Here is a 26,121-nt window from a genome sequence, read left to right on the forward strand (position 1 = left end):
AATGCCAAGCTGAGTTCAAGTTTTAAATTGTGTCCTAAAAATACTTACTTCAATATTTAATCCTGGGTTTGCTGGTAGGCACAGAGGGTGAATGCACTGCTTCTGTGTCCAGTTCAGTCATAGAATGACAGAATGGGTTGGAAGGGACCTTAAAACTCATCTCACTCCACCTCCTGCCGCGAGCAGGGACACCTCCCACTAGCCCAGGTTGCTCCAAGACCCGTCCAGCCTGGCCTTGGACACTTCCAGGGATCCAGGGGCAGCCACAGCTTCTCTGGGCAACCTGTGCCACAGCTCATAACCATCACAGGGAAAAATTCCTTCCCAATATCCCATCTAGCCCTGCCCCCTGGCAGTGGGAAGCCATTCCCTGTGTCCTGTCCCTCCATCCCTTGTCCCCAGTCCCTCTCCAGCTCTCCTGGAGCCCCTTTAGGCCCTGCAAGGGGCTCTCAGCTCTCCCTGGAGCCTTCTCTTCTCCAGGTGAACCCCCCCAGCTCTCCCAGCCTGGCTCCAGAGCAGAGGGGCTCCAGCCTTGGAGCATCTCCGTGGCCTCCTCTGGACTTGCTCCCTCAACTCCACATTCTTCTGATGTCCCACTCTGTGTCACCCATCCTGTGCCCTCCCACTTCTCCAGCACAGAACAAGGGACTCTCTGCCTTTGCCTCCCAGAGCCTGAGCATCCTTTCTCCAACAGGCTGTTCCTGGCTCCTCTCTCTGTCAGGGCCTGTCTTACTGCCTGGAGAGAAACCAGCTGGGGCTCTGGGATGGAGTCCCTGCTGTTTTGGAGACAAAGGGCTTGTTCAGAGAAGCTGGCTGTGCCTCTGCTCCAAATGTCTCTGTTTGACCCCCCCTTCTGCTTCCCACCATAGTTCAGACTGGGTTCAGTGAACCCTTCCTGACAGGAAAGGTGTGATTAGAGCGTGGCACTGAGGTACAGTGGCGTATTTGTGCCACCCATTAGCAGCCCAGCAAGGCAGTCACTGCCTCAGAATTACTTGGATTTATGGGAACACTTAATCTGGATCTTGCAAGTGACTTTTACATCTGCAGCAACACAGGCTGAACATGAATCTTCCTCAGCCTCAAGGATAAATTGGAGCCAGTCCCTCCTATCCCTGTGAAAAGCGACCTTTCTGCTCATATTGATGCCAACAGCCTTGGTGCTGCTGGAGAAGCTCAAACTTCACTTGGTTCTCTGGCCTGACAGTGGAAAGGGTCTGTTTTTAGGGACCAGACCTGTGACGTGTCACTTGGTTTAGCTTGAGCAGCCTCCTCATGCACACAGTGGAGCTCAGCAGCCCATAAGCAGCTCCAGCACCTTCTCCAGCATCCCAACATCTTCCCACAGCTTTGCCCTCTGGGGCTTTGCATCATTTCTGCATCCTGGGAGTGGGATTTGTGCTGAGCTGTGCTCCAAGCCCCAGGATCCCTGGCACCAACTCTCCTGTGACCCGCAGTGGGGGTGGGTCTGTGCTTAGCTGATGGTGGGAGCTTTGCATTGCTAATCTGCTGTCACCCCAGGAAATGGGCCATCCCCACAGGGGCTCTGGGCTGGGGAAGCTCTGCTCACCCCCAGCATTGTCACTCGTGTCTTCCTGCAGACACCATCAGGAACACACCATCAATTGATCAGGGGCACACCATCACCACTGATCAGGGGCACACCATCAATTGGTCAGGGGCACACCATCAATTAATCAGGGGCACACCATCACCATTGATCAGGGGCACACCATCACCACTGATCAGGGGCAGCATCTCTGTGAAAGCTGCATCGAACCCTTTGTTCTTTACCTGTCAAAGGCATTGGGAAGGAGCAGCAGTGGATGGACTTGTTAGGGCTGCCTTGTTATCTCAGAGGTCTCGTTGATATTTCCCTGATGTTTTGTGTGTCTGAGCTGAACGGGGCAGGGATGGAAGTGAAACCTGAGGAAGAACCACCCTCCAAGCTGCCTCTTTGTCTGGTGCCAAGGGGAGGCTTTGCCTGGGTTGGGTCAGCTGGAAAGTTGGGTAAGAGGTAGGACCTCACTGGTGAGAGCCGGGTCCTGGCTGGTGCATCACGCACATTCCTGAGGATGCTGCCAAGGGAAGGATCCTGAGTGCTCTGCCCTTCGTTCTGCCCAACCTACTGCTGCCCTCTGCCCCTTTGGAGGGGAGGAGCAGAGTTTACCTGTGATGCTCCAGTTGTCTGCAGCAGCTGTAGTGCAGCTGAACAACTCTCTGGCCATAAATCTGATCCAAAGCTGGGGAGTTTTACGGTAACGGTGTTGTTGTAGCAGTTAATGGTCTAAGGGTATAATTTTATCTATTGATTTGAGTAGCAGTCCCCTGTGCAAAGCTACTGCTGCGAGGTCTTAAATAAATGAATTCAATCCTTCCTCACTCTCAGAGTACTGGCACCAGGCACTCCAGGAGCTGCTTCTCTGGCTGTGCAGCCTGCAGGGCTGTGTGGGAGAACCTGGGAGCGTGTGGAATCCCTGCTCTGTCCTTTTGCAGGGAATGGGGGACCCACTGAAGACACTTCAGGAGTCTTAGGCTGTAGAGAGACTCTTCACAGGGGTGTGCAAGTGGTAGGACAAGGGGGAATGGCCTAAGGAGGGCAGGGTTCGATGGGATATTGGGAAGGAATTCTTGGCTGGCTGTGAGGGTGGGGAGGCCCTGGCACAGGTTGCCCAGAGAAGCTGTGGCTGCCCCTGGATCCCTGGAAGTGTCCAAGGCCAGGTTGGATGTTGGAGCAACCTGGGCTAGTGGGAGGTGTCCCTGCCCAGGGCAGGGGATCTGGAAAATGATGACTTTTAGGATCCCTTCCAACCCAAACCATTCTGGGATTCTATGACTTATATGCATGGATCAATATCTAGGGTGGGATGCAGATTATCTCAGCTACTTGAATTCCACTGCCTTTGCCATTCCCCTTTAGGTTCCTCACTGGCACTGGAATGGGATGTGCACCTAAGGAACATGGCAAAGCTGTTGGGGAAAACTTGTCCTGTAAAAGGCACCTGGAAAGAGGCAGAGATGAAGTTTTGTACTTCACCTTGCCACAGCTGCCTGGCCATCTTTTGGTGCTCCTGCCTCTGTGGGGTTTGGCCTGGTTTATTTTTAATCAGGAGGTGGAGGGACAGGAATGACAGGAGGTGCAAGGCTTCTCCCTGGGGATGGCAGCTCTGGTTTCTCATCTCCACGCTGCTCCAGGCTGAGTTTCCCTGGGAGTGTGTGTATCTGTTGATAGTTTTCCCCCTCTGCAGAGCTGCTGCAGCCCGGGGGTCTGTTATTTAGTTTTCCTCCCACCATGTCCTTGAGGACTCTGCCAGAGAAGCTGCTGGAAGCAGTGTTTGATTAGTGATACCAATCACACTGCTGACAGAGAATCATGGAATTGTTTGGGTTGGAAAAGACCTCAAAGATCATTGAGCCCAACCATTAACCCAGACTGCCAGACCACCACTAAAGGACGTGGTGTCCACCAGACCAGAGCCTGGACGTGCAGATCTGGCACTGCCACCGAGTCAGGTGCTGCTGATGCTGTAAATCCCCCTGGCACAGACATGATAACGTGGCTGTGTGGAAGCCTCCAGCTCTCAAAGTGTCTGGAAACCACTGCTTCCAAGAAAACAGCCCAGACTTTGATGAGGAAAGGGGTAGGAGCGTGACAGCACATCCCTACCCAAGGCTGGAGTAAAGAAGATCATCTCCTGTGCCGTTTTTGGGGGCAGCCCTGGGGCACAGGCACTGCCCTGCAGTGCTGCTTCCTACCCAGGGTGCAAGGGGACACCGGGTCTGTTCCTGCCTGGTCTGGATCTCCAGCCTCCCTCTCCTGGAGGCAGACACAAGCTTCCTGCAGGCAGAGATGGTTTGGAGCTTCCCAGCCCGGAGCAATGAAGCAGTACCGAGTTCCTGTCACTTAGAATATCAATTAAAACCTCTGCAGCCTTGTCAGTGCCACCCTGAGACACGTGCTGGGGATGGACAAACAGCTGGGCTGGCCATGGAATGGCTCTCCAGCCAGCAGGAGTAAAAGTGCTGTGCAGCTGTGAGCAGAAAGCTGCTGTGGCTGGAGCTCTTCCAGCCCAGTCCAGGCTGTGGGGTGGGAGCTGAGACTGGTGTGAGGATGAAACCCTCTGGTGTCACAGGCTCTGGGGAGTCTGTGCCTTTGGTGTGCTGGGAAGAGGCTTAAATAACTCATTTTGAAGGTCCACACCCCCCCTGGATTTCCCTGTGTGTCACATAACACCCTCTCTGCAGCCCCAGCCCGTGAGATGAAGCTCCTCTCTGATGGGAGCAGGGCAAGGCAGCTCCAGTTCACTGCTGTGATGACAAAATGGGATGAAATTGTGTGTTTCAGGCCAGCAAAATGATCCTGTTCCCATTCCTCAATGAAGCGGGATTTGACACTGCAAAACACCCAGAAACTGTGTTTGAGCTGACTTGTTTTTAAACCTTTCTAAAAACCCTTCCTTATCGTAAGGAAATAGGGAACTATTGTTGGGAAATATCTATCTGAATGCTGCAGGTCCTGGTTTTCTTTTTTTTCTGCCCGAGTTATTTGCTGCATCTGGCCAAACCTGCCATCTGTGTTCACTCAGGGTGATTGAAGGCCATCAGCAGCCTTCAGGTGGAGGCTGATGAAGATGGAAGGAACAGGCACGGTCAAAAACCCGCAGGATTAGGTAGGAATCATGTGTGAGGGGGAGTGTGAGGTGAATTCCCTGGCCCAGGCAGACAGTGTAATGATTATTTAGCACCCGAGGCTGTTACCACAAACCTTCAGAAAGCAAAGAACTTCAGCCACAAACCTTATCAGTTCCCTCCAGTGCAGCACCAACCTTGGGCCGGTATCTCCCTGTCCTTTTACACCCAGTATTTGCTCCCATGGGTGTTTACTCCCCTCTAAATGTATTAACAGAGCTAATCTTAAAGCACATCCAGAGATACAACTTGAGATGGATTTTTTTTTTCCCTTTAACAGAGATGAAGCTTTTATATAGACGAGGGAAAAGAGAAGGGAAGTGAAATGTTCAGTGACTAATGATCCTCATCAATATTCATGAGAGTCGGTATGCATTCCGAGATTTAAAATAAAGGAAGAAAGAGAGAAAGGCATTGACTGCTTTAGAAAGCTAAATGAAATATTTAGGTTGACCCGGAGATAAGTATGCTGGGTCTTGTTGCCATCAGCTTAGACCAGTGTTCAATCCTGGAGCTTTCAAAGCGGGAGGGGCCGATGGATTTTTCTGGAGATGGCACTGCAGGGAAGGGCTGGGGTGGGCTCACATGGCAGCAGAAGCCTTCAGCTGAGGGTCATGCTGGGCTTGCTGCTGCAAAAATGGGGGAGGGAAGCAATCCCTGCCCCAGAACCTGCACCCTGAGGCAGCCGGAGCGGGGCTGTGGAATCTCAGAGAGGGGGGTTGTCCACAGCCAAGGAGCAGCCAGGCTGGGATCACACATGGGCTGTCCCATGGGAGTTCTAGGTCATACCATCCTCCAAAGAGCTCCTGTCCTGACCATTCCCTGCAGCAAAGCTGGTCTGTTTGGGAAGGAAATGGCCCCAGGTGGCAGCTTGGAGGGCACAGTGGGCACTGATGGATGTAAGGGTGCCTGGTGAGAACCTCCCTTCCTCCAGCTACGAACATCTGTGGATAGTGAGGGAGCTGATTTGCTGTTGTGGGAGGTATCTGTCTATTTACTGTGCTGTTCCCACCTGTTTTCCTTCTTTCTCTCCCATCCTGCCTCTCTTTCCCTCCCTGCCCCCAGAAAATCACCCCAGCGGTGCCTAAATTGAAGGTGAAATTTTAAACACCTCCAAATACTTTCAAATAGATGGGTGAACCTTGATCCTTCTCCATTTCATTCTTTTGTTAGCTGGGTGGGAGGAGAAGGAAAGGCTCTGCAGAGAAAACACCTGAAGTGTGTTTGTGTCAGGACGTGGCTCTGGATGTGCAGCAGTGAGAGTGGAGGATGGAGAGAATATCAGGATCTTAATAACCAGATTTAACAGCAGAAAGAGCACACCAGGCCTGGAAGAAAGGCTTGCTCCACCTCCTGTGTGTGTGTCCTCTTCTAAATCTTTTCCTTTCTCCTTCTGCAAGTTGTCCTTGTCTCCCTCCGCTTCGGAGGCTGCTCCTTTTCATTTCCCAGCCATCCCTTCCCTCCTCCAAGTGACAGCTGTCCCACCCCTGCCGGGGTCCTTTGCCCTTGAGACCATCTCTGATCTGTGCCCTGATAGAAGGGCCCGGTATTGACTTTGGCTGCAGCTTCATTAAGAGCCACCTCATTTGTCAACTTGTTTGTTCCTTGGTGCTTGGGAGACACGGGCCCTCGCCCCCTCCGAGCCACAGCAGCATTCCAGAATTAACTCCCTGCTCAAGGGTTGCCAGCAAGGTCATTGCAGGTGGCCCTGCACAGCTCTCTCCTCCTCATTAATCGATGTCACCGAGGTTTTAAGGGGGTTGGATCCCTCAGTGCAGGGGTGGGAGACCTGCCCAGGCTCCGGGTGCTGCGAGAGGCTGGGGGCAGGGGTGGGAGTTAATCCCTGGGGCTCCCAGATGGAAAGGCACAGAGGTCCTGTCTGCTCACAAGGAGCTTGGAGATGAGGTCTTGGATGAGATCTCATAGTGAGATCCCTGCAGGTTCTCTGGGATTGTGAGTAATGAAGAAGAATTTCTCTTGTCAGTTGTCATCAGGTAACACATCTGCCACTGATGGCTCCTGGTTCTAGTCCAGCTGGTCAGAGGAAGTTAACTGGATAAGTTTCCCAGGCTTTCTTGCATTTCTGGTGTTTGGTGAATAATGCACTGACAGGGGTTTGCTTGGAGTGTTTGACCTCTCCAGGAATCACCTCCCTGTGCCACCCATCCCCAGGGCTGGACCTCGGCTGGTGGCAGGGCACAGCCACAGCCCAGGCTCCACCTGCTGCTCCTCTGAGTATTTTGGGGGAAACAATCTTTCCCTACAATTACATGGAGTTACTGAAACCCTAGACATTATGGTTCTTGGGGTTGTTCAGGGATTTGGAAAGGGTTCACACAACAGTCTTGGGAAGCAGATGTGTTCCTTGTTCCTGGCAATGCAGGAGGATCAGAGAAGCAAAAAATGATAGAATGGTTTGGTTTGGAAGGGACCTTAAAGCTCATTATATTCCAACCCCTTGCCGTGGACAGGGACATCTTCCACTATCCCAGGTTGCTCCAACATCCAACCTGCCCTTGGACACTTCCAGGGATGGGGCAGCCACAGCTTCTCTGGGTAACCTGTGCCAGGGCCTCACCACCCTCACAGGAAAGAATTTCTCTGCAATATCCCATCTATCCCTGCCCCCTGGCAGTGGGAAGCCATTCCCCTTGTGCTGTCCCTCCATCCCTTGTCCCCAGTCCCTCTCCAGCTCTCCTGGAGCCCCTTTAGGCCCTGGAAGGGGCTCTCAGGTCTCTCTGGAGCCTTCTCTTCTCCAGGTGAACCCCCCCAGCTCTCCCAGCCTGGCTCCAGAGCAGAGGGGCTCCAGCCTTTGGAGCATCTCCATGGCCTCATCTGGAGTCACTCCAGCAGCTCCACATCCTTTCAGTGATGAGAACCCCAGAGCTGGAGGCAGCACTGAGGTGGGATCTCACCAGAGCAGAGCAGAGGGGCAGAATCCCCTCTGTCTCCCTGCTGGCCACACTCTCCCATTGCTCAGGCTCAGGTCTAGGGAGGGGCTGTGCTGCTGAGGACAGACACTGTCACAGGGGCCTGTCCAGACCTGTCTGACCCTGCATGGGAAAAGCAGGGGACAACAAAAAGCCAGACTTCTTTGGGGTCCAATTACCTGCAGACCTTAAAGTCCCACTGTCCTTGTGGGGAAGGGTCCAGTGGTGCTGTTTCTGTCCTCCCAGGAGATGCAGCAGCTTGAGCAGGAGCTGTGGGAACATCAGCCCAACCAACAGTGCCCACAGGAAGGGAAGCAGCCCAAACACCAGAGGTGCCAGAGCTGGATTGTGCCACGGGGGTTAAAGCTCTTTTGGTGCTGGGTACTTCCACACTCCTGACAGCAGGGAGGGAGCTGAGGGAAAGATGTTCCTGGCTGTTGCCACGGGCATTTTGCTTCAGCAGGTCCCGAGGTAATAAGGCAGCAAGAATTGTGCAGCTCCACCGGGCTGGGATGTGAGTGGCACTGGGATGTGAGTGGCACTGGAGCCTGGGGAGCACGGAGCAAAGCCATGGAGAATACTGCCTGTGGAGGCAGGAATGGCCCAGGGATTAGAGAGCAGGTTGTAAGAGAGTGGAGGAGGTGAATTTATATAGTCTGGAGGAGGCTCAAGGGGAGACACGACCGGAGTCTATAAATACACACAGCAATAGAAACCAAGGGAGGAAATTATTCAGGAGGAGGGAGGACGAGGAGCAGTGCCTGAAGCAAAGCTGGGAAAGTTTATTCTGGGTCTTGCACGGAAGGAGAACAGCACCTGAGTGGGACGGGGTACCACCACTGCCAGCCACGCTGCTCCCCCCCTGCTGCCATCCCACTGAGGCCTCTCAGAGCTGGTTCCCTCCCTCCCATGCCAGCCCTGCTGTGTTTCCCAGCAGCCTCCTTTCTTCCCTGGCAGCCGTTCCACACGGGCGTCTGGCACCCGGCGGCCCCGGCATGCCTTGGAAGGTTTAATAAAACAGATTGAGATGCACTTGGGCTTGTGGCTTGACAACTGGTTCCCCTTGGACAGGAACATTTGCCTTCTCTGGGTGACAATGCTTTGAGCCCATCGCCTCAGGCACTGCGGCTCATTGCTAGTCATCTCTCCAATGAATAATACACAGGCCTGAATATCTGCCTGCATACATCTTCCTTTGCTGTAGGATAATTTAATGTTATCTTTGGGCCTCCTGCTCCTGAGATGAAGAGATTACTTCGAACCTGCAGCTTGCAACCACAGCCATTGGTTTCAAACGTCATTAAGTTTCATTATAACAAATAAACACTGCAATGACATTTATAAGTTACCAGAGAGCACAGAAACACAAATATGAAGCAGATAAACTGCATTTGATCCAAATAATTACTGCAGGCAATATTGAGCTTAGGCTGAGCTGGCAGGCGGGTGCTGGGTAATTTATAGGAGTCTGTAAGGCTCTGTGTTGCACATTGCTGCTTAAAAATTATGGTGATGGTTATGTGTCTCTCTCTAAGCCCTTAAACAGGTTATGTTCCTGCCTCCTTGAAGGCAGGGAGCTTTTCCTCAAGTCAGAAATGGAGGTGGCACAGGCTCAATGTGTGGCTGTTACTAGTTTGGGGACTTTCCTACCCCTATTCCTCAGGATTTCTCAGCCTGAGAAGGGACCTGCTTTGAGGTGTGCTCTGCTGTAAGCTGCAAAAGAGCTTTATTTATTTGTTTGTTTATTGAGTTTTTCCTGGGGGTTTCTATCCCCACTGTGGATAAGTTTTCAGGAGAGGGGGAATCCATGGGGAGAGATTTCCACTGCAAGGGGGTGTAATACAGTAGTTATAGAATCATAGAATAGCAGAATATCCTGAGTTAGAAGGGACTTACAGGGATCATCAAGGCCAACTCCTGATTAATAATAATGAAGTTCCTTTCATTTTGTCTCCTGGCTTTACCTGTTCTCAACCCTTGGCAAGGGGCATGTACCAGCAAACCTCTCCCAGCAAACCAGAGGAAAAAGCATTTCCCCCAAAAATTTGAATGAAAAGGAGGTTTGTTGCTGTGCTGGTTCTGTAAACTCTCACAAAGCTTTGCCTCTGCTCTGGGCTGAGACATCATCTCCTAATGACCCCAGTGGAGCTTGTCAGGCATGGAAAGGTTCCCACGTCCTGCAGGCTCAGCCCAGGAGGGGGGTGGGACACAGCTGAGTTTATTGACGAGCATCTCTCATTACCTGCTAATTAACTCAGCAGGCTGGAGTGTGCTAATCTTCTCCTGGACCAGGGTTTTGCACAAGGCAGCCGTTGGCTCTGCAGTGGGGACCATTGAGGAGGAGCTGGTGACAGAACAAGCAGCAAAGTCTGAGTTAAATACATCGGAGTCCCTTCTCCCCCAGCAGGGAAGGGGAGAAGCCACGGGGTCTGTTGGCAGTGACAAGGCACAGCCCCTTCCCTGGGCCTTCTCCCAGGGCTGCATGTGGCTGATAAAGCAGTTTTAGGGCAATAAATATTGACTGAATTCACGTTTTCTCTCGGTTTTCATGGTTCTTGGCTTTCTGGGGCAAAACCCAGTCAAAAAGCAGGAGCCAGCTGTTGTAGGCCGTGGTGCAGGTCAGTGGCCTCCTCCACGATGGATAAATGCACTTCCCAGGCATTTCCCTGGTTCTGTGGATACTGGAGCAGCCAAGGCTTGAAGAGAGGGCAGCTTTTATTAGGCTTCCATGTATGGATAGAGAAGTACACGAGTTTTTAAGCACCTTCTGGGGGTAACAAGGATGGGCACGTGTGTGAAATGCTCCCTGCTCAGATGTGATCTGCTCTCTGTCTCTTCATCTCAGCATCTCCAGCTCCTCCTGCCTCTCCCCTGCCACTGTTTGTGTGTATTGCACATACTTCACTTCAGGCTGTTTTTCAGAATAATTTGGCTTAACTCTAAATATGAATCTTGCATGTGTAGAAAAAAAAAAAAGGCACATATTTACGATCATTTCCACTTGTAAAAATCCGAACAGACAATAATCACAGCAGAAACCTGCTAATTCTCACTCCATCTTCAGAGCTGATAATTCACACAGCACAACCCGAAGCCATCTCACCCCGCTCGGGTGAGCAGCGAGTCCACAACCTCCTCTGTCATATCCTGGAGCTGATCTGGGCAGGAGCTCCCCCAGAAGCCACCCAGTTGATGTTTCAGGCAAACAGAGGCTCCTCAGCCTTTCAGGGCAATGGTGAGATTTATTCTTGCCTTTTTCTGCCTCATCCAAGTGGTTTGGTGCCACCAGGGTGTCCATTCAGGGAAGGTTCTGTTGGGGGAATCTTGGGTGGTGGCACTTCCAACACCAGCAGAGTTGGAAACATCCTGTAGAGAGATTTCTTTAACCACTCCTTGGATGAATTCTCAGATTTGTGTGATCTCTCATCAACCTGAACGAGGCTACTTAAACTCAAAATTACTTTGAGAACGAGCAGAATCTTCCGGTCACTTTAATATTATAGAATCCCCAAATGGTTTGGGTCGGAGGGGACCTTAAAGCTCAGCTTGTTCCAACCCCCTGCCATGGGCAGGGAGTGTTATATTAAACATCTGCATTTTCTGCTCTGAACTGCATCTCCACTCTGATTTCTCTCCGTGCCTCACCGCCTGCGATAACAGATTTCGGAAAACGAGGATGGAAGTGAAACATGGTGTGACCCAAGGCGAGATCTTTGCTCTAATTTTCCACCCCGTGGACTGCACAACTTCCAGTTGCCTCTCTTCCCGGGAGCAGAGCCAGACTTTGAAATCTCCAAATCATTTGTGAAATGGATTATTCATCCTTCTCGTTTTCCTACGGACGAGTGTCCTCTGTGCCCTCTAATTCAAAGATGAGCTGAGATTTAAAGGACACTATTTCAAAGGAGCAGCCCTGAGCTGGGAACAAAGGGTGGGCTAAGGGGGTGCACTCGGATTGAATGTAATCCAGGGTGGGGGGATCACCTGAGAGATTTCAGAAGGTCACAGTCCTTGAGGATTTTACCTGGAGACTCCGTGTGGGCAGGCTGCTGCCCACTGGTTTGAACATCAGCTGTTATTTTTAGAAGGAAAAGTTCCTTTTTCTTCTCTGTGGATTCGAGTGGGAGGTTTTATGTCCCAGGAGTGTCTGTGCAAGGCTCCTGCAGCTGAGGACCCGCTGACCCCTTTCCCAGTGCCGTTTGGCAGCTACAAATGGTTCTCATCCGAAAAGCAGCTGGAGTTGCCATGGAGAGAGCTGGCTTGGCTGGAATTACTGGAGTGTCCCCTTGTCTGCTCTTCCTCCCTGGCCCCGTGGGCCTGGCCATGGTGAAGCTGTGCCAGGACACTACACTTTGACAGGAGAGCAATGGGAATTTATTATTCTGCGCCGGGTTCCTCTGGAGCACCAATAACAAAATATTTCTTGGAGTCATTGGCTATTTCCAGTGGGAGCCAGGCCCCCAGGTGGATCAACAGGAGGAAATCTATTCCCCTCTGCTCAGAGAGCAAAGCATCTCCCATCTCCACGACTGGTTAGTGCCATGCCAGGGTTTCCAGTCCTTGGGAACGGCCTGTGGTGCTGTGCAGCAAGAGCAGGCATCGCCCCTGTGCCCTGGGCAGCCCTGGCAGGAGGCTCAGAGCTCACAGCTCACCTTGGGGAGGGAACCAGGGCAGCCCAGGTTTTGGGACGAGGCTGTGGCCCCTACCCAGGGTGCAGGGAAGTGCTCACCCCTCTCCCCTCTGCCCACACTTCTCCTCTCTGCCAAAAGCACACAACCAGCTCTGCCTCTTGCTGATGTTCTGTTCCGCTGCCACCCCTCTGTGATGCCTCACCTGCTCCTCCAACCCCCTGTGCTGCTCTCCAGGGGTAAAACACTGCCTGATCCACCTTGCTGCCTCCATCTCCAACCCTGCAAAAGCCCTGTGTGCCCCAAAGCACGTGTTCCAGCTTCGTCAGCTTGTCTGATAGGAGGCAGTGCTGCTCACCCAGAGCTCAGCATTATCTGGGCAGCAGGTACCCATGAGCTGGGAAAGCAGAGCAGCCTGGAGCCATCCATGGAGCCATCCATGGAGCCCAGAGCCATCCATGGAGCCATCCATGGAACCTGGAGCCATCCATGGAGCCATCCATGGAGCCCAGAGCCATCCATGGAGCCTGGAGCCATCCATGGAGCCATCCATGGAGCCTGGAGCTATCCACTGAGCCCGAATATTCAGCATGATCCAGCCCATAAGGTCACTTGAACGCTGCTTTTTGGGGACAGCCTATCCTTAGTGCCTGGATGCAGTACATTGGTTTTGTTCCCATCAGTGCAGCTCCCAGGAACAGGCATTTAATCTCCCAAGAGGCAATTTTCCAAGCTGGTGCCGGGAAGAGGTTGCTAATAAATATCCCACGGTAAGGATACTCTTACACCTTTCCCAACTGGCAGCTAATACCAGAGCAGCAGATGACATTTAAGCCCTTTCTGCATGGCTGATCAAACTCCTCACAGCGACTTTGAAAGCAGTGCTGGGATTTCGTGTGGGTATCAAAGCCAGCAGAACCCTTGATAGTTCAGATCTCTTGCCTGTGTGACTAATAGACAAAAAGACCCCTGAAAGGTTTAATATCTTATTCAAAATTTCCCTGTTTCCTTTTTGAAGCTGCTCAGTGGACACAATGGGATGCTGATGGTTCCTCTCAAAGCAGCGCTGTAAAATCTCTGCAGTCAAGGGATGAGCTCAGGGGCACACAGAGCTGGCTCGAGGCTGGTCGTGGCTGGGAGGGAACAGGTCACCCAGAGGCCAAGCTGGGGAGCAGAGCACTGTCTTTGCACCTTAAACTCCACCTCTGGCTGGACACAGAGTCACCTTTGAGATCATCGAGTCCCAGCGTTAACCCAGCCCCACCACCGTGGTCACCCCTAAACCAGGTCCTCCAGTGCCACATCCATGTGCTTTCGGAACACTTCCAGGGATGGTGGCTCTGCTATTGTGCTTGACCACCCTTTCTGTGAAGAAATTTTCCCTAATATCCAACCTAAACCTCTCCTGGCACAACTGGAGGCCATTTCCTCTCATTCCTTGTTCCCCAGGAACAGAGGCCGACACTCCTCCCTCGGTTCCACCCTCCTGTCAGGGAGTTGTAGAGAATTAGGTGGTCTCCCCAAGCCTCCTTTTCTCCAGGCTGAGCCCCCCCAGCTCCCTCAGCTGCTCCTCATCAGACTTGTGCTCCAGCCCCTTCCCCAGCTCTGTCACCCTTCTTCTCATTGCTTTTCCTGGGGTGATCCCTGTCCCCAGGATCACTTTGCCTCTGGTTTCACCTCAGTGCAGCCCATGTTTTCCCCTCCAAGCTGTGCTGGAGGGGGGCTGGAGTTGGTGAGCACTGCCCAGCTGTGTGTGGTGGGTGTTCCCAGGGGAACATCCCGTCTCCCTCGATGTTTGTGGGTGAGCAAGGCCTGAGCTCAGCTCCCTGCCTTGCCCTGGGAGCAGGGACACATCCACTGCTGGGCAGTGGGAGGCTTGTGCTCGCTGTTCCATACACCTGAGTCATCCCTTGACTGAAGGGGCTGTGCTTTTGTTTCTTTTCAAGCTGAATAATTCAGCAGCATCCAGTGCACCAGAGCCACGTGAGCCGGACTTACGTCGTCACACTAAAAAAGGCCAAACTGACATTTTGGTTCAAACAGATTTTTTTTTTTATTATTTTTTTTTCCCCCTCCCCAAGGACACAAAATAAAATAATGGAAGGCTTATGCAAGGGCTGAACTCAAGCTGCCTTTCTTATTTCTGCCATGAAGATAAAAGGAAGTACATGACATGGCTCTGGCCATCACCTACGAGGGACTCTCCCATGGGGATGCTGCTCCACGTCTCCCTGCTGGGATTCATCTGCTCCTGCCTGGGCAGCCACGGGTCTTTCGCTTCTCTGATGATGCAAGAAAAGCTTGTCTGGGGAAATCCTTGCCCCTGGGGACACATGGCTGTCCCTTTCCTTCCTGCTCCAGGGTCTCTGTGCTCGGCCAGTCCCTGGGCACACCCTCAGCACGGGTCTGGCCATCCTGTCCCCCCGGGGAGGTCACTGGGGAGCAGGGGGGCAGGTGCTGAGCAGCTCTGGCGCCCGCCCGGCTCTTCCCTGTGCTTCCCCACGACTGACAATTCCAGAGAGCTTTGTAAATAATGTAATGCTTTTGTCTGCTTGCTTTTCCCAGCCGCCTAAAAATCAATGTGGGCGCGTGTTCCCCGGCACGAGGGGCTCGGTGTCCTTGGCTCCGAGGAGAGGCCCCAAAGGAGGCTGAGAACCAGCCCCTCTGTCACGGGGCTGACAGCAGGAGCTGCAGGAGGTGGTGCAGAGCCAAGCCCTTGTCTGCTGGGAAGGGATGGGCATGGAGCCACCCCTTCCCACTGCTCTCCACGGTCAAGAGGTGGCTCCATCTCCAGGCATCCTGCTATGAGGAACCATGGCTGAAATGCTGTTCCCCTGGGAGCACCCACCACACACAGCTGGGCAGTGCTCACCAACTCCAACCCCCCTCACAGCTGGGAGGGGAAAACATGGGCTGCACTGAGGTGAAACCGGAACCAAAGTGATCCTGGGGACAGGGATCACCCCAGGAAAAGCAATGAGAAGAAGGGTGACAGAGCTGGGGAAGGGGCTGGAGCACAATTGACATGACGGGGTGCTGGATGGTGGGATCTGCTTGGTCTGAAGAGGGACCCCCCTGTGGTGCTGTGTAGGATTAGGGTATCACACAGCAGCCTCTCAATGATCCTCCTACCACGTGTTCCAAGTCAAGGGAAGGATGAGCTCTTCCCATGGAGGCACAAGGAGAATGTCCCACCACTCTTAATCACCAGGCCTTTCATCTCTGAACAGCAATATTTTGACAAGGAGTTTCATAGTCCTCCTTCGCCACTTCTCCTCTTAACAAAAGGACTAATTCTTTTCAGAACACAATGGAAATTCAAAGCTCCACTTACATAAAAGCAGGCACAGTGTCTCCATTTCTAATGAGTCATTGTTCCCTCGGTGAGTCCCTGGCTCCTTCCTACAGCACTCACTCCTCTGGGGTAATGAAAATTTAACTCTCTGCTGCTCCCGGTTGCCTCTTCTCTTCTTGCAGCGAGTTGTCTGCACTCAGGCTGGTTTGGGCACAGAGGATGCAGCTGAAATAATTCAGGCAGGAACTCGTGCAAACAGATTTCAGTCTTCAGAGAGCTTGAAAAGCCGGTCAGCAGCTTGGGCTTCAGCAATGGAAGGAGCTTCAAGGTCCTGCTGCAGCTCAGACCTTGGCAGCACCACCATGTAGGGGCCTCCCTCCATTTCCTGGGGTGTAAAATGGCATTTTAGGACCTTCTCACAATCCTTGGGTGTGGGGACTTCTCTGAAAAGGAATGTCATGGCACTGGCCACGTTATTTCCCTTGGAAGGCACACACATAGCAGAGCCTCAGCCTTTGTTTGAAAGAACAAGGCAACATTAGAGAGAAAGGCTGAAAAACAGGAACCACAGGTGCAAAACCCATTAAGGAAATATAAAGAGTTCTAAACTAGTTCTGTCTTTTTTCCTCTTTTTTTTTTTTTTCCCTTTAGCTCTTATGAAATGCTTGTGACTTCACAAGGATCCTGCCTGGGATTTTTGAACACGGGGTTAGTGTTCTTGCCTGCTCACTGTTCACTGTGGAGCCTTTATTCTCGCATTTTGTTCCTGCTGTTTAAGGTTTCAATGGCCAGAAGTGCCCCCTGGCTTTTGTTTTAGAGGCTCCCTGCAGGAAGGCAGAAGCTCACAGGGCCAGCAAGGGGGTCACCCTGGCACCTGGCAGCGTAAATAGATCCTCGGGGGGGCAAAGCAAAGCCAGTAACCAGGAGAAGATGAGGAGGCTCAGAGATCAAGAGCCTCTCGTGCCTCCTCTGACACCAAACCCTCATCTACAATAGCAGGTGACCTGTGGTGACAACCTGCTTTCAGCAGCAGGGCAGCTCCAGAGTGCACACAGGACTCTGGTGTCACGCTGGAACGCGGCCAGGAGGCCTGGTTAGCATCTCATTTACATATCCATTTGCTTTTAAAACAAAACAAAAAAAAATCGACAATGAGTTCAGGGCCCTAATATTTCCTTCTGCCCTAATATTGCTTCTGGTCTCAGTGCTGGGTGAGCAGGAGGGGCTCACACAGAGGCTCCAGGGGCAGAGCTGGTGCCCAGCGACTCCCAGCCGTGTTCCTGGGAAGCCTGGCATGGGCTGGCTTATTCCTTTGAAAATATTCCAAGTCTTCACACTTGAGGAAGAATGGGGAGTGGAAGTAAAATGGGATCACACTGGGTATTTGGGTGGACTCGTGCATGTTGCTGCATCTCCTCACTGCTTGAGGTTGCTGCTGCAGGTCGGGGGAGCACTTCCCAGATCCAGACCCGGGGAGCACTTCCCAGATCCAGACCCGGGGAGCACTTCCCAGATCCAGATCCAAGGTTCCTTAGTGCAGCAGGAGGTGAGGAGGAGATGGGAGATGGCTGATAGCTGGTGTAGGGGCTTTGACTGGACTCTTGGGTGGGCTCATGTGGTCAGCTGTGTGCAGGTTGGGGCTCCTCAGCACAGGAAGGACCTGGAGCTGCTGGAGTGACTCCAGAGGAGGCCACAGAGATGCTCCAAGGGCTGGAGCCCCCCTGCTCTGGAGCCAGGCTGGGAGAGCTGGGGATGTTCACTTGGAGAAGAAGAGGTTCTTAGACACTGTAAGAACCCCTTAGACCCCCTTCCAGTGCCTAAAGGGGCTCCAGGAGAGCTGGAGAGGGACTGGAGACAAGGGATGGAGGGACAGGACACAGGGAATGGCTTCCCACTGCCAGAGGGCAGGGACAGATGGGATATTGGGAAGGAATTCTTGGCTGTGAGGGTGGGGAGGTCCTGGCACAGGCTGCCCAGAGAAGCTGTGGCTGCCCCTGGATCCCTGGAAGTGCCCAAGGCCAGGTTGGACAGGGCTTGGAGCAACCTGGGCTAGTGGAAGGTGTCCATGGCAGGGGGTGGAACTGAATAGGCTTTAAGCTCCTTTCCAATCCACACCATTCTGGGATTCTGTGATGAACTCCAGTCTCTGCAGGGATTTGGATTAATCAGAACAGGATTTTTTTGTTGAAACCCTGTTTTCTGGAAAGGGAGAGAAGGGGAAACTCCCGCTTGCCCAACAGGTTGGAGTCAAACCACCTGCTTTGAAACCAAAGCACCATTTTGTAATAACCTTGCAAACATTCACAGGAAAAATACCCAACTGACGTTTTTCAGCCCATTTTCTTGTAGCTGAAACCACTCAACCTGCATTTGTAAATCACCCTCTCCCAGTCTCCCCATTTTCAGTTATTTTCTGTCAAGTATCTTATCTCCCTTAAAACTTTTCTGCAAATTACTTGTTCCTTTGACATTAAGACATAAGCTGTAACGTGGACGGGCCTCTGATCTTCCAAACCCAGTTAAACCCAGTAATCAGACTTTAAGCTGATTTGAAAGCGAGTTGAGCTCTGCCTTCAGTACTTTTTTCTCTTTTTTTATCTGTGATTTAGGGAGAGATGATCCTGCCGTGGAGCAGGGACTGGGCCAGGTAATGCTCTTAAGGTCCTTACACCCATCTCTCTCTCCTCTGCTGTGGCCCAGTCTGAGCTGTTTGTAGCTGAAAGGGAGCCTTGGATGAATAAAAAATGGGCTTAAGTGACAATTTTTCACACTGAACAAACAGAGGGAAGGAAAGGACAGGAGACATATGCCAGGTTTCTGCTCTGATTTTCCATGACCGTCGGTTCATCTTTGAAACAAATCGAGAAATAAAAGAGAAAGGAAAAAAAAAAACTAAAAAGGGCTTCATTTCCAACAGCAATTAGCAAATAAAGCCTCTGCTTAATGGGCATTTGCAGAGGGCACAGACACCACTTTGTGCCTCTGGTTTCTCATCAGGGCTCGTGCAGCTCCCAGCTCCCAGACGGAGAATTCTGGCTGACAAAACGATCTTTTTAGGTTATTGCTGCATTCCTGAGCTGTCCCTGCTCACCCGGCTTCGCCTTGGGAATTGTCAGGATTACAGAGTGAGCTGTGAAAACCCACTTAGCGGGTGGAAAATATATATTAAAGAAAAAAAAACAAACAGCAAAGCAACAGAGCAAAATGCTCCGTTTTTCTGCTTCCTTTCCGAGTTTTCTCCCTCATTGCACTTTTCCCTGTTATCCTATTAGTGCTTGTCCTTTATGAGTCTGAATAAAACTCAGAACTGATTCACATTCCCTTCGAAATCAAATATTTAAATCTTAATTCAGCACGAAGGTTTGTGCTGCCATCAGAGACCACCGTGACTTCCAGCCAGTCTCTCCCAGCAGGAAGAGCTGGAATCTCCTCTGGAATTAACCTGCCCTGCTGGGGATGCAGCACCACCGTGGCCTCTTGGAGCACCTGTGCTGGAAACCAGAGTTCCTCGAAGACACATGGGTGCTGGGAGACCTGGGATCTCTGAAATTCCCGGGAATACGGTGCTCAAGGTGCACCTGGAGACCCATAAAAATTTCAGCCGGGCTTTTTTGAGCTCAGTGTCTGTAAAGCAGCTGGAATTTGGAAAGGACAGCTCTGCTCTTCCCCGCACACCTCGGGCTGGCCGGGAGGGAGCTGAAGCTGCGATAAATTAAACTGAAATATGAGCGTTCACACGTTGGTTCAGCAGCACGAGGAGGAAAATGATGGAGCTTTGGAGCTCTGCCCTGCAGGAAAGGCCCAGCAGCTCATCTGGAAACGAGTTGAGTTGCGAGAACTTGTGTCACACTTGCCCTTGGTTTCAGATTAATCATCAGGCGGTGATTAAACGGAGTCAATGGAAATTAGGGTTGAATTGATTTGGGGTGGATCACATGGAGACTGTCCTGCTTTAACAAATTGGTTTTAAAGAAGAACTTTTCCTTCAGCCCTGTGCAGTTGTGTGTGTTGAACTGACAGCACAGGGGTGAGGGCTCTGAATTCCTGCCTGGTGTGGGGGATAATTCCCACCCAGAGAGGCTCCTGGTCATTAAAATCCCACAGGTAACACGGCAAGGAGCAATCCAGTCATCCTGCCTTTCCCCCAGCTCCTCTCTTTCTCAGGTCTCTCCTGTACCCAGAGTCAGAGCAACACTTTAAGTGGTGGCAAAGCAATTGAGGTGCTCTGCAAACAGCTCAGACCCAGAACTGTGCTCACAGGGAGCCCAGAGATCAGCAGGTCTGCCTGAAATGGCTTCACATTGAGGACCTTCCAGCATTTCACAGTGACACTGTGGACAGTGGGGGGTTTTGGGGTTGTCCTGTGCAGGGCCAGGAGTTGGACTTGATGACCTTTGTGTGTCCCTTCCAACTCAGGAGATTCTTTGATTCCACATGGGATACAGTTGAAGGTTGGACTTGATAATCTTGGAGGTCTTTTCCATTCTTAATGATCTTTGTTTTCCATGTGCTGGCTTGCAGCAAAAGGAATCATCTAAGATACCCCTGATGGGTATTTGGGACAGGGCTGTTTTGTCAGTGGTCTTTCTTGCTTTCTCTGTTTTCTTTACAAGCTCAGATCAGATCTGAGAGAGGGGAGTGAACTGACACTGTGGAACCACACAGAGATGTCCTGTGTGGGCATCCCACAGTCCCACCTTACCTGAGGGAAAAAAACAGAGCACTCATTATGGAAAGAAAAAAAATAGCAGAATTTAATGCTTTGAATCCCTAGAAGTGTCCAAGGCCAGGATGGAGAGGGCTTGGAGCAACTTGGGATGGTGGAAGGTGTCCCTGCCCATGGCAGGGGGTTGAAACAAGATGAGTTTTAAGGTCCTTTCCAACCCAAACCATTCTGGGATTCTGTGATTCTGTGAGTGATTTTCAATCATGGCAAAGCCAAGGGATGATGATGTGTTTAAGAGAGTGAAAATAAAACATTTTGCTGAGCAAGCCCTGCTGTGGAAGAGGTTACACCAACTCCAGTGCTTCCCGTGGAAAATGAGACGTTTCATCCCACACCTGAGGTGTGAGACATCTCACCACGGCAGGAGGTGACCTGGGGGCTGTGAATTGTTGTTGCAGCATTTAGGGTGGGGGAGGATGTGGAGAGGGATGATTAACCCCCACTTTTTGAACACTGAGGTGGGAGGTGACAGGCTTGGCTCGTCAGGGTCAGACAGTTTGCAAATTGGATGAAGCTTTGGCAAAAGGCTGTGCTGAACCAGAGCTGGTCCTTCCTTTCCTCTCCAGAGGTGTGTGAAGCTCCCAGTAAGTACCAGTAGGTCACACTGTGGGAGGAGAGGGAACAGCAGCCCTCGGTTGTTTTACAGCTGGTCGTTAACTGCACACCCTGATTTAGCAGAGAGCACGTGAGGGGGGAGCAAAAATCAGAAGCAGAGGACCAACATGCTCTTTTATTATGTGTAATACAAAATATTGCTGCTTCTGGACGTCCTGCTGCTCCTCTGTCTGTGATCCTGGTGGATAAAACACTACTACCACAATCTGGGATGAAGTACCTGGAGGAAATACCTGGTGCCCCTTTGCTGTGATATTTGTTTTTTACAAAGGGAGGGAAAACATTGAAAATGGTTGTCTGTGTGTGTGACAGGGGAAATAAATGCTGTGTCCAACTCTGGGAACATAAAAAGGATGTGGACCTGTTGGAGCAAGTCCAGAGGAGGCCACAGAGATGCTCCAAGGGCTGGAACCCCTCTGCTCTGGAGACAGGCTGGGAGAGCTGGGGGGGTTCAGACTGGACAGAAGAAGGCTCTGAGAAGACCTGAGAGCCCCTTCCAGGGCCTAAAGGGGCTCCAGGAGAGCTGGAGAGGGACTTGGGACAAGGGATGGAGGGATAGGACACAGGGAATGGCTTCCCAGTGCCAGGGGGCAGCGTTAGATGGGATATTGGGAAGGAATTCTTGGCTGTGAGGGTGGGGAGGCCCTGGCACAGGTTACCCAGAGAAGCTGTGGCTGCCCCATCCCTGGAAATGTCCAAGGCCAGGTTGGAGCAACCTGGGCTGGTGAGAGGTGTCCCTGCCCATGGCAGGAGGGGGTGGGATAAGACAAGCTTTGAGGTCCCTTCCCACACAAACCATTCTCTGGAACAATCCCACAACTAATCAATCCCATAATTAAGAGCCGCAGAGCTCCGGTTTGTGCTGTGCCAGGAGCATCTTTGGCCGTGGCATCCAAGGAACTGCTGCCCTGTGTTGCAAACCCCTGGAGCACTGACAGCTCCTCTCTCACTCTCTCCTTGCCCTCCCCAGGCCAAGCGTCGTCGTTCACGCAGCAGCCCCAGGACCAGGTGGTGGTCGCTGGGCAGCCCGTGACCCTGCTCTGTGCCATCCCCGAGTACAATGGCATCGTGCTCTGGATCAAGGACGGGCTGGCCCTCGGAGTCGGACGGGACCTCTCAAGTAAGTCAGGACACTGAATTCAAAAAATCGGCCCGAGAAACTGCTCAGAGACGTTTTTTTGTCTTTAAGCAGCAAGGTATTTGTTTGTTCAACGCTGGGAGCGAGGCCAGCTCGCGCTGGACAAACTTGCTCGAAGGCTTCACACAAAATCAGCAGGTTTTATACAATTTTCCTATCTGATTAAATGCATATTCAAGTGATTACAACACCTATCTATACATATTAATAACAGGCAGAGTGTAGGTGGAGCTCAGGCGGGGCTTGGGGCAGTCCTTCTCTTGGCCCTCAGTTTTGGTGGGAGATCCACTCTTCATCCCATGGGTCTGGGGGCTAATTCTCATCTTCCTCGGCCTGACCTCCCTTCTCTTCTATTGTTCTTGACCCGCTCACTGAGGCTTGGAGAAAGGCTTGGCTCCCAGCCTGTTTCTTCTATTCAAATGTCTACCTTATCCTACTGCATCTTAATTTATCACCTCTAGGCTTATTACATGTTCTTTTACCATTCTCTTAAGTTTTGGTCCAGTAAGTAGAACAGAACAAGCACAGATCATTTTGGATATTAGCAGCTTGTTAGTAGGCCCATATTTCTTAGTTAACTCTTTTGGGCCTGGCCTCCTGTTTCAACACCACCCTCCCTGAGCAAGGAAAGCAGGAGCTCTCCCTCCCCAGCAGTGCAGGCACAACCACAGCATTTATTTCGGGAGCAACATTTTCATTTCAGCTACAAAACCTTCCAACCCAGCCCAAGTGAAACTTGGAACAAAAACCCTTGAAACTTGGAATAAAAACCCTTGAAACTTGGAATAAAAACCCTTGAAACTTGGAATAAAAACTCTTGAAACTTGGAACAAAAATCCTTGAAACTTGGAAAAAAAGCCCTTGAAACTTGGAATAAACCAGAATTTTTTCACCCAGCCAGAGGTGGTGGGTTTCCCATGGAAGGGCTCATCCATTTTCCTTGCCCATGGAGGTTGTGGATGCTCCAATCCTGGCAATGTTCAAGGCCAGGTTGGATAAATCCTTGAGTAACCTGGTCTAGTGGGAGGTGTCCCTGCCCATAGGAGGGTTGGGAGTAGATCATCTTCAAGGTCTATTCCAACCCTTAACATTGTGTGATTCCATGTTTCCTGAGAATTTCAGTTAACACTCCTTCATTGGCACTTCTTTGAAACAAAACTATTGATTCCCACAGGTGTCACCTGACCCTTTGGAAAGCCCTGCTCTGGTTTCTTTGACTTCTGGACCAAAATGCGGGATGAAAGGTTTTGTAAATGTTGGAAGTGCCAGTTTTGATATCCTTGAAAATAAAAAGAATTATAGAATAGAATATCCTGAGCTGGAAGGGACTCACAATTCTCTGTTTGCTTTGGATAAATGTTTTCCTTGCAGCCCACAAGTATTTGTGGCTTCCTTAAGCTCTGTGTTTGTCAAATTAAAGTTTGGTAACTTTAATTTGGTAACTAATTCCTCAGAATTCTCATTATTTAATCCCATGTCTGCATTGGGATTGAGGGTTAGCTGCAGCTGGTGAAGACTGGTGCAATACTGAGGAAGTTACGCAGGTTTTTCTATGCATTTTGCTGGAAAACACTGATTTGTGAGGGAAATATTTCACATGAATAAGGCAGAGTGTTTGCTGGGAGCCCTTCAGGATCTGCAGCCTCGTTCCCCCGAGTGCTGCAGAGGGTGGTGATGTTCCCTCTGCTCAACTTCTGGGAGATCTGGGAGAGTTCTCCCCCAGCCCAGCAGCAGCGTTCAGAAACCAGGGGAGGCTCTGTGTGTTTTGGTCTCCAGGGACCCCTGAAGTGCAATGCCTGCTGCTTCTTTCCCTCTCTTTTTTATTAATACATGTAATTGCTCATTTACAGCCTTGCCCGAGTGAGCAGCCCCCTCTTCTCCTGTTTTTCAAAGCCACAGCTTTCACATCCATCAGAGAGCTGAGCTCTCCATGCAAGACCTTGCAGCTCGACTGGGTAACAACAGCTCCAGTGGAGTAGGGAGCTGATGGGAATGACTTCCACAATTAACAGAGCTGGGGCTGCTGGAAGCCAGAGGAGCTGCCAGCTCGTGTGATGCCAGCTCAGCCAGTGTCTAATTAGCAAAATACAAACAAACCCATCACTTGTATTTCTCACGGTTCAGGAGAGCAAATCCTGCTGATGATAACTCGGGAAACAACAAGGGCCCGAGCGTGTGCCAGGCTGGCTGTGTCACATGGGGTGTGCCAGGCTGGCTGTGTCACACACAGTGTGCCAGGCTGAGGGCAGCCTTCCTCCCCTGCTGCTCCTCGTGTGCCCAGCCAGGCTGAGCAGGGCTATCAGTGCCCCCAGACCCAGCTTTGAGCAGACCCAATCATGGAATTATTCCAGGGTTTCACCACAGCTGACTTCAGGAGCTGAGGGAATGCTGTGACAGGTCGCAGAGGAGCCAGAGGTGGTGGGTTTCCCAGTGGAAGGGCTCATCCATTTTCCTTGCCCACAGAGGTCATGGATGCTCCAATCCTGGCAGTGTTCAAGGCCAGGTTGGATAAATCCTTGAGTAACCTGGTCTAGTGGGAGGTGTCCCTGCCCATAGGAGGGTTGGGAGTAGATCATCTTTAAGTTCTATTCCAACCCTTAACACTGTGTGATTCCATGTTTCCTGAGGATTTCAGTTAATGCTCCTCCATCAGCACTTCTCTTTTGAACCTGTAGGGTGAAATGTGCAGTCTCCTTCCCAAATTTGGAAGGGTTCTCTCTCTCTCTCTCTTGGAGCTGGCTGCCAAGGAGGGGAGGAAGCTGCCTGGCTCCTGGGAATGTCTGGGGGTGCTGGGTCTGTGCTCTCCATCCTCGGGCTCGTCGCTCCATCTCCTGACCCGTGCGCTGTGCCCGGCAGGTTACCCGCGCTACCTGGTGGTAGGAGACCATCTGTCAGGACAGCACCACCTGAAAATCCTGAGGGCTGATCTCCAGGATGACGCCGTGTACGAGTGCCAGGCCATCCAGGCTGCCATCCGATCCCGACCTGCCCGGCTGACCGTCCTGGGTGAGTCTCCCCGGCACTCCAGGGGGGGTTTTGTCCTTGTGGCTGCCCCGGGAGGCTTTGGGACAGAAGGTGTTGTTGCTCAATCAAGAGGAAATGGGAATGAATTCGTGGAAATTAATCCATGGTGAGAGCAGTGGGGGTGCAGCTCGATCCTGAGAATGGGAGCAAGGGAAGCTGTTCAGGGAGTGAAGCACTTCAGGGATGGAGCACAGCAACCCTGGGATGAGTAACAGAGGCACCAAGTGTTTGGCACTTCAGCTCTGTGAATTTACACGCCAGCTGGAGAGTGCATGTCCATAAATTTAAGGATATGTAGAGTGTCAGTGTCATCACAATGATGCCCTTCCTGCAGCACTGCTCTGCAGCAGGACCAGGATGAATCCACCACTGGAGGAAAGGCTGGTTCCTCACTACTGCAGTATTTTCATCCTCTCTTCGTATTAATATTCGATCATCCTGCATTTCTCAGTAATTAATCCTTCCCAGGAGCAGCACAGGAGGGTGTTGCATGGGATTGCAAACTAGGAGTGGCTCCCAAAATCTTATAAAGACTCTTTATGGGTGGGAGATGGGAGAGGAGCTGTGGCAGATCCAGAGGGCCCTGCTGGCAGCTGGTGCAGGGGGGTCTCCTCCCAGGAGTGCTGGGAAAAGGCTGCGTCAGCGAGGCTTCCCGGAACGCATGAGGCTTCCGAGAACTTAATGAAAATGGGATTTTTCTTGAAAAGCTTGGACAAAACCCAGCCTGTACTGCTGCTCCCAGATCCATCCTGATTATTCAACCCTCAAAGTTGAAACCATTTGCATACTGAAGTTTCTTTAAATTGAAGTTTGGATTTGGTTTTTTTTTTGCTGTTGGTTGGTTTGGTTTTTTTTTTTTTTTCCCTTGGGTAATTTCCAAGGGAAAAAGAAAAGCTTTTAAAAAGATGCAAGATTTTCAGTGCTTTTAGTCAGATCAGCACTAATTAGTTTTAAGCAGCCAAAAGAAGTAAATTAAGGTACTGGTGGTGGTTGAAGGTTCACCTCACCAGAGCCTGCACCTCCCCACGAAAACAAGTTCTAATTTTGGGGTTGCATTTTCCCCCGTGTCTGTTTTT

The 26,121-nt window shown here is 51.4% G+C and overlaps 1 protein-coding gene across 5 annotated transcripts in view; it reads left to right on the forward strand.

Moving 5' to 3' along the window:
• The window catches only part of KIRREL3 (kirre like nephrin family adhesion molecule 3), a 358,997-nt gene that overhangs the window by 238,711 nt on the left and 94,165 nt on the right, over positions 1 to 26,121 (forward strand). For all 5 annotated transcript variants that reach the window (XM_051812422.1, XM_051812424.1, XM_051812425.1 and 2 more), the window contains 2 exons: positions 21,854 to 22,003; positions 24,878 to 25,027. In XM_051812422.1, coding sequence (XP_051668382.1) covers positions 21,854 to 22,003; positions 24,878 to 25,027 — 300 coding nt within the window. The remainder of the gene's footprint in view (positions 1 to 21,853; positions 22,004 to 24,877; positions 25,028 to 26,121) is intronic.

This window comes from Manacus candei, unplaced genomic scaffold (assembly GCF_025592945.1).
Source record: "Manacus candei isolate 608988 ecotype Guabito, Panama unplaced genomic scaffold, ASM2559294v1 h1tg000086l, whole genome shotgun sequence".
Classification (NCBI taxonomy): Eukaryota; Metazoa; Chordata; class Aves; order Passeriformes; family Pipridae; genus Manacus; species Manacus candei.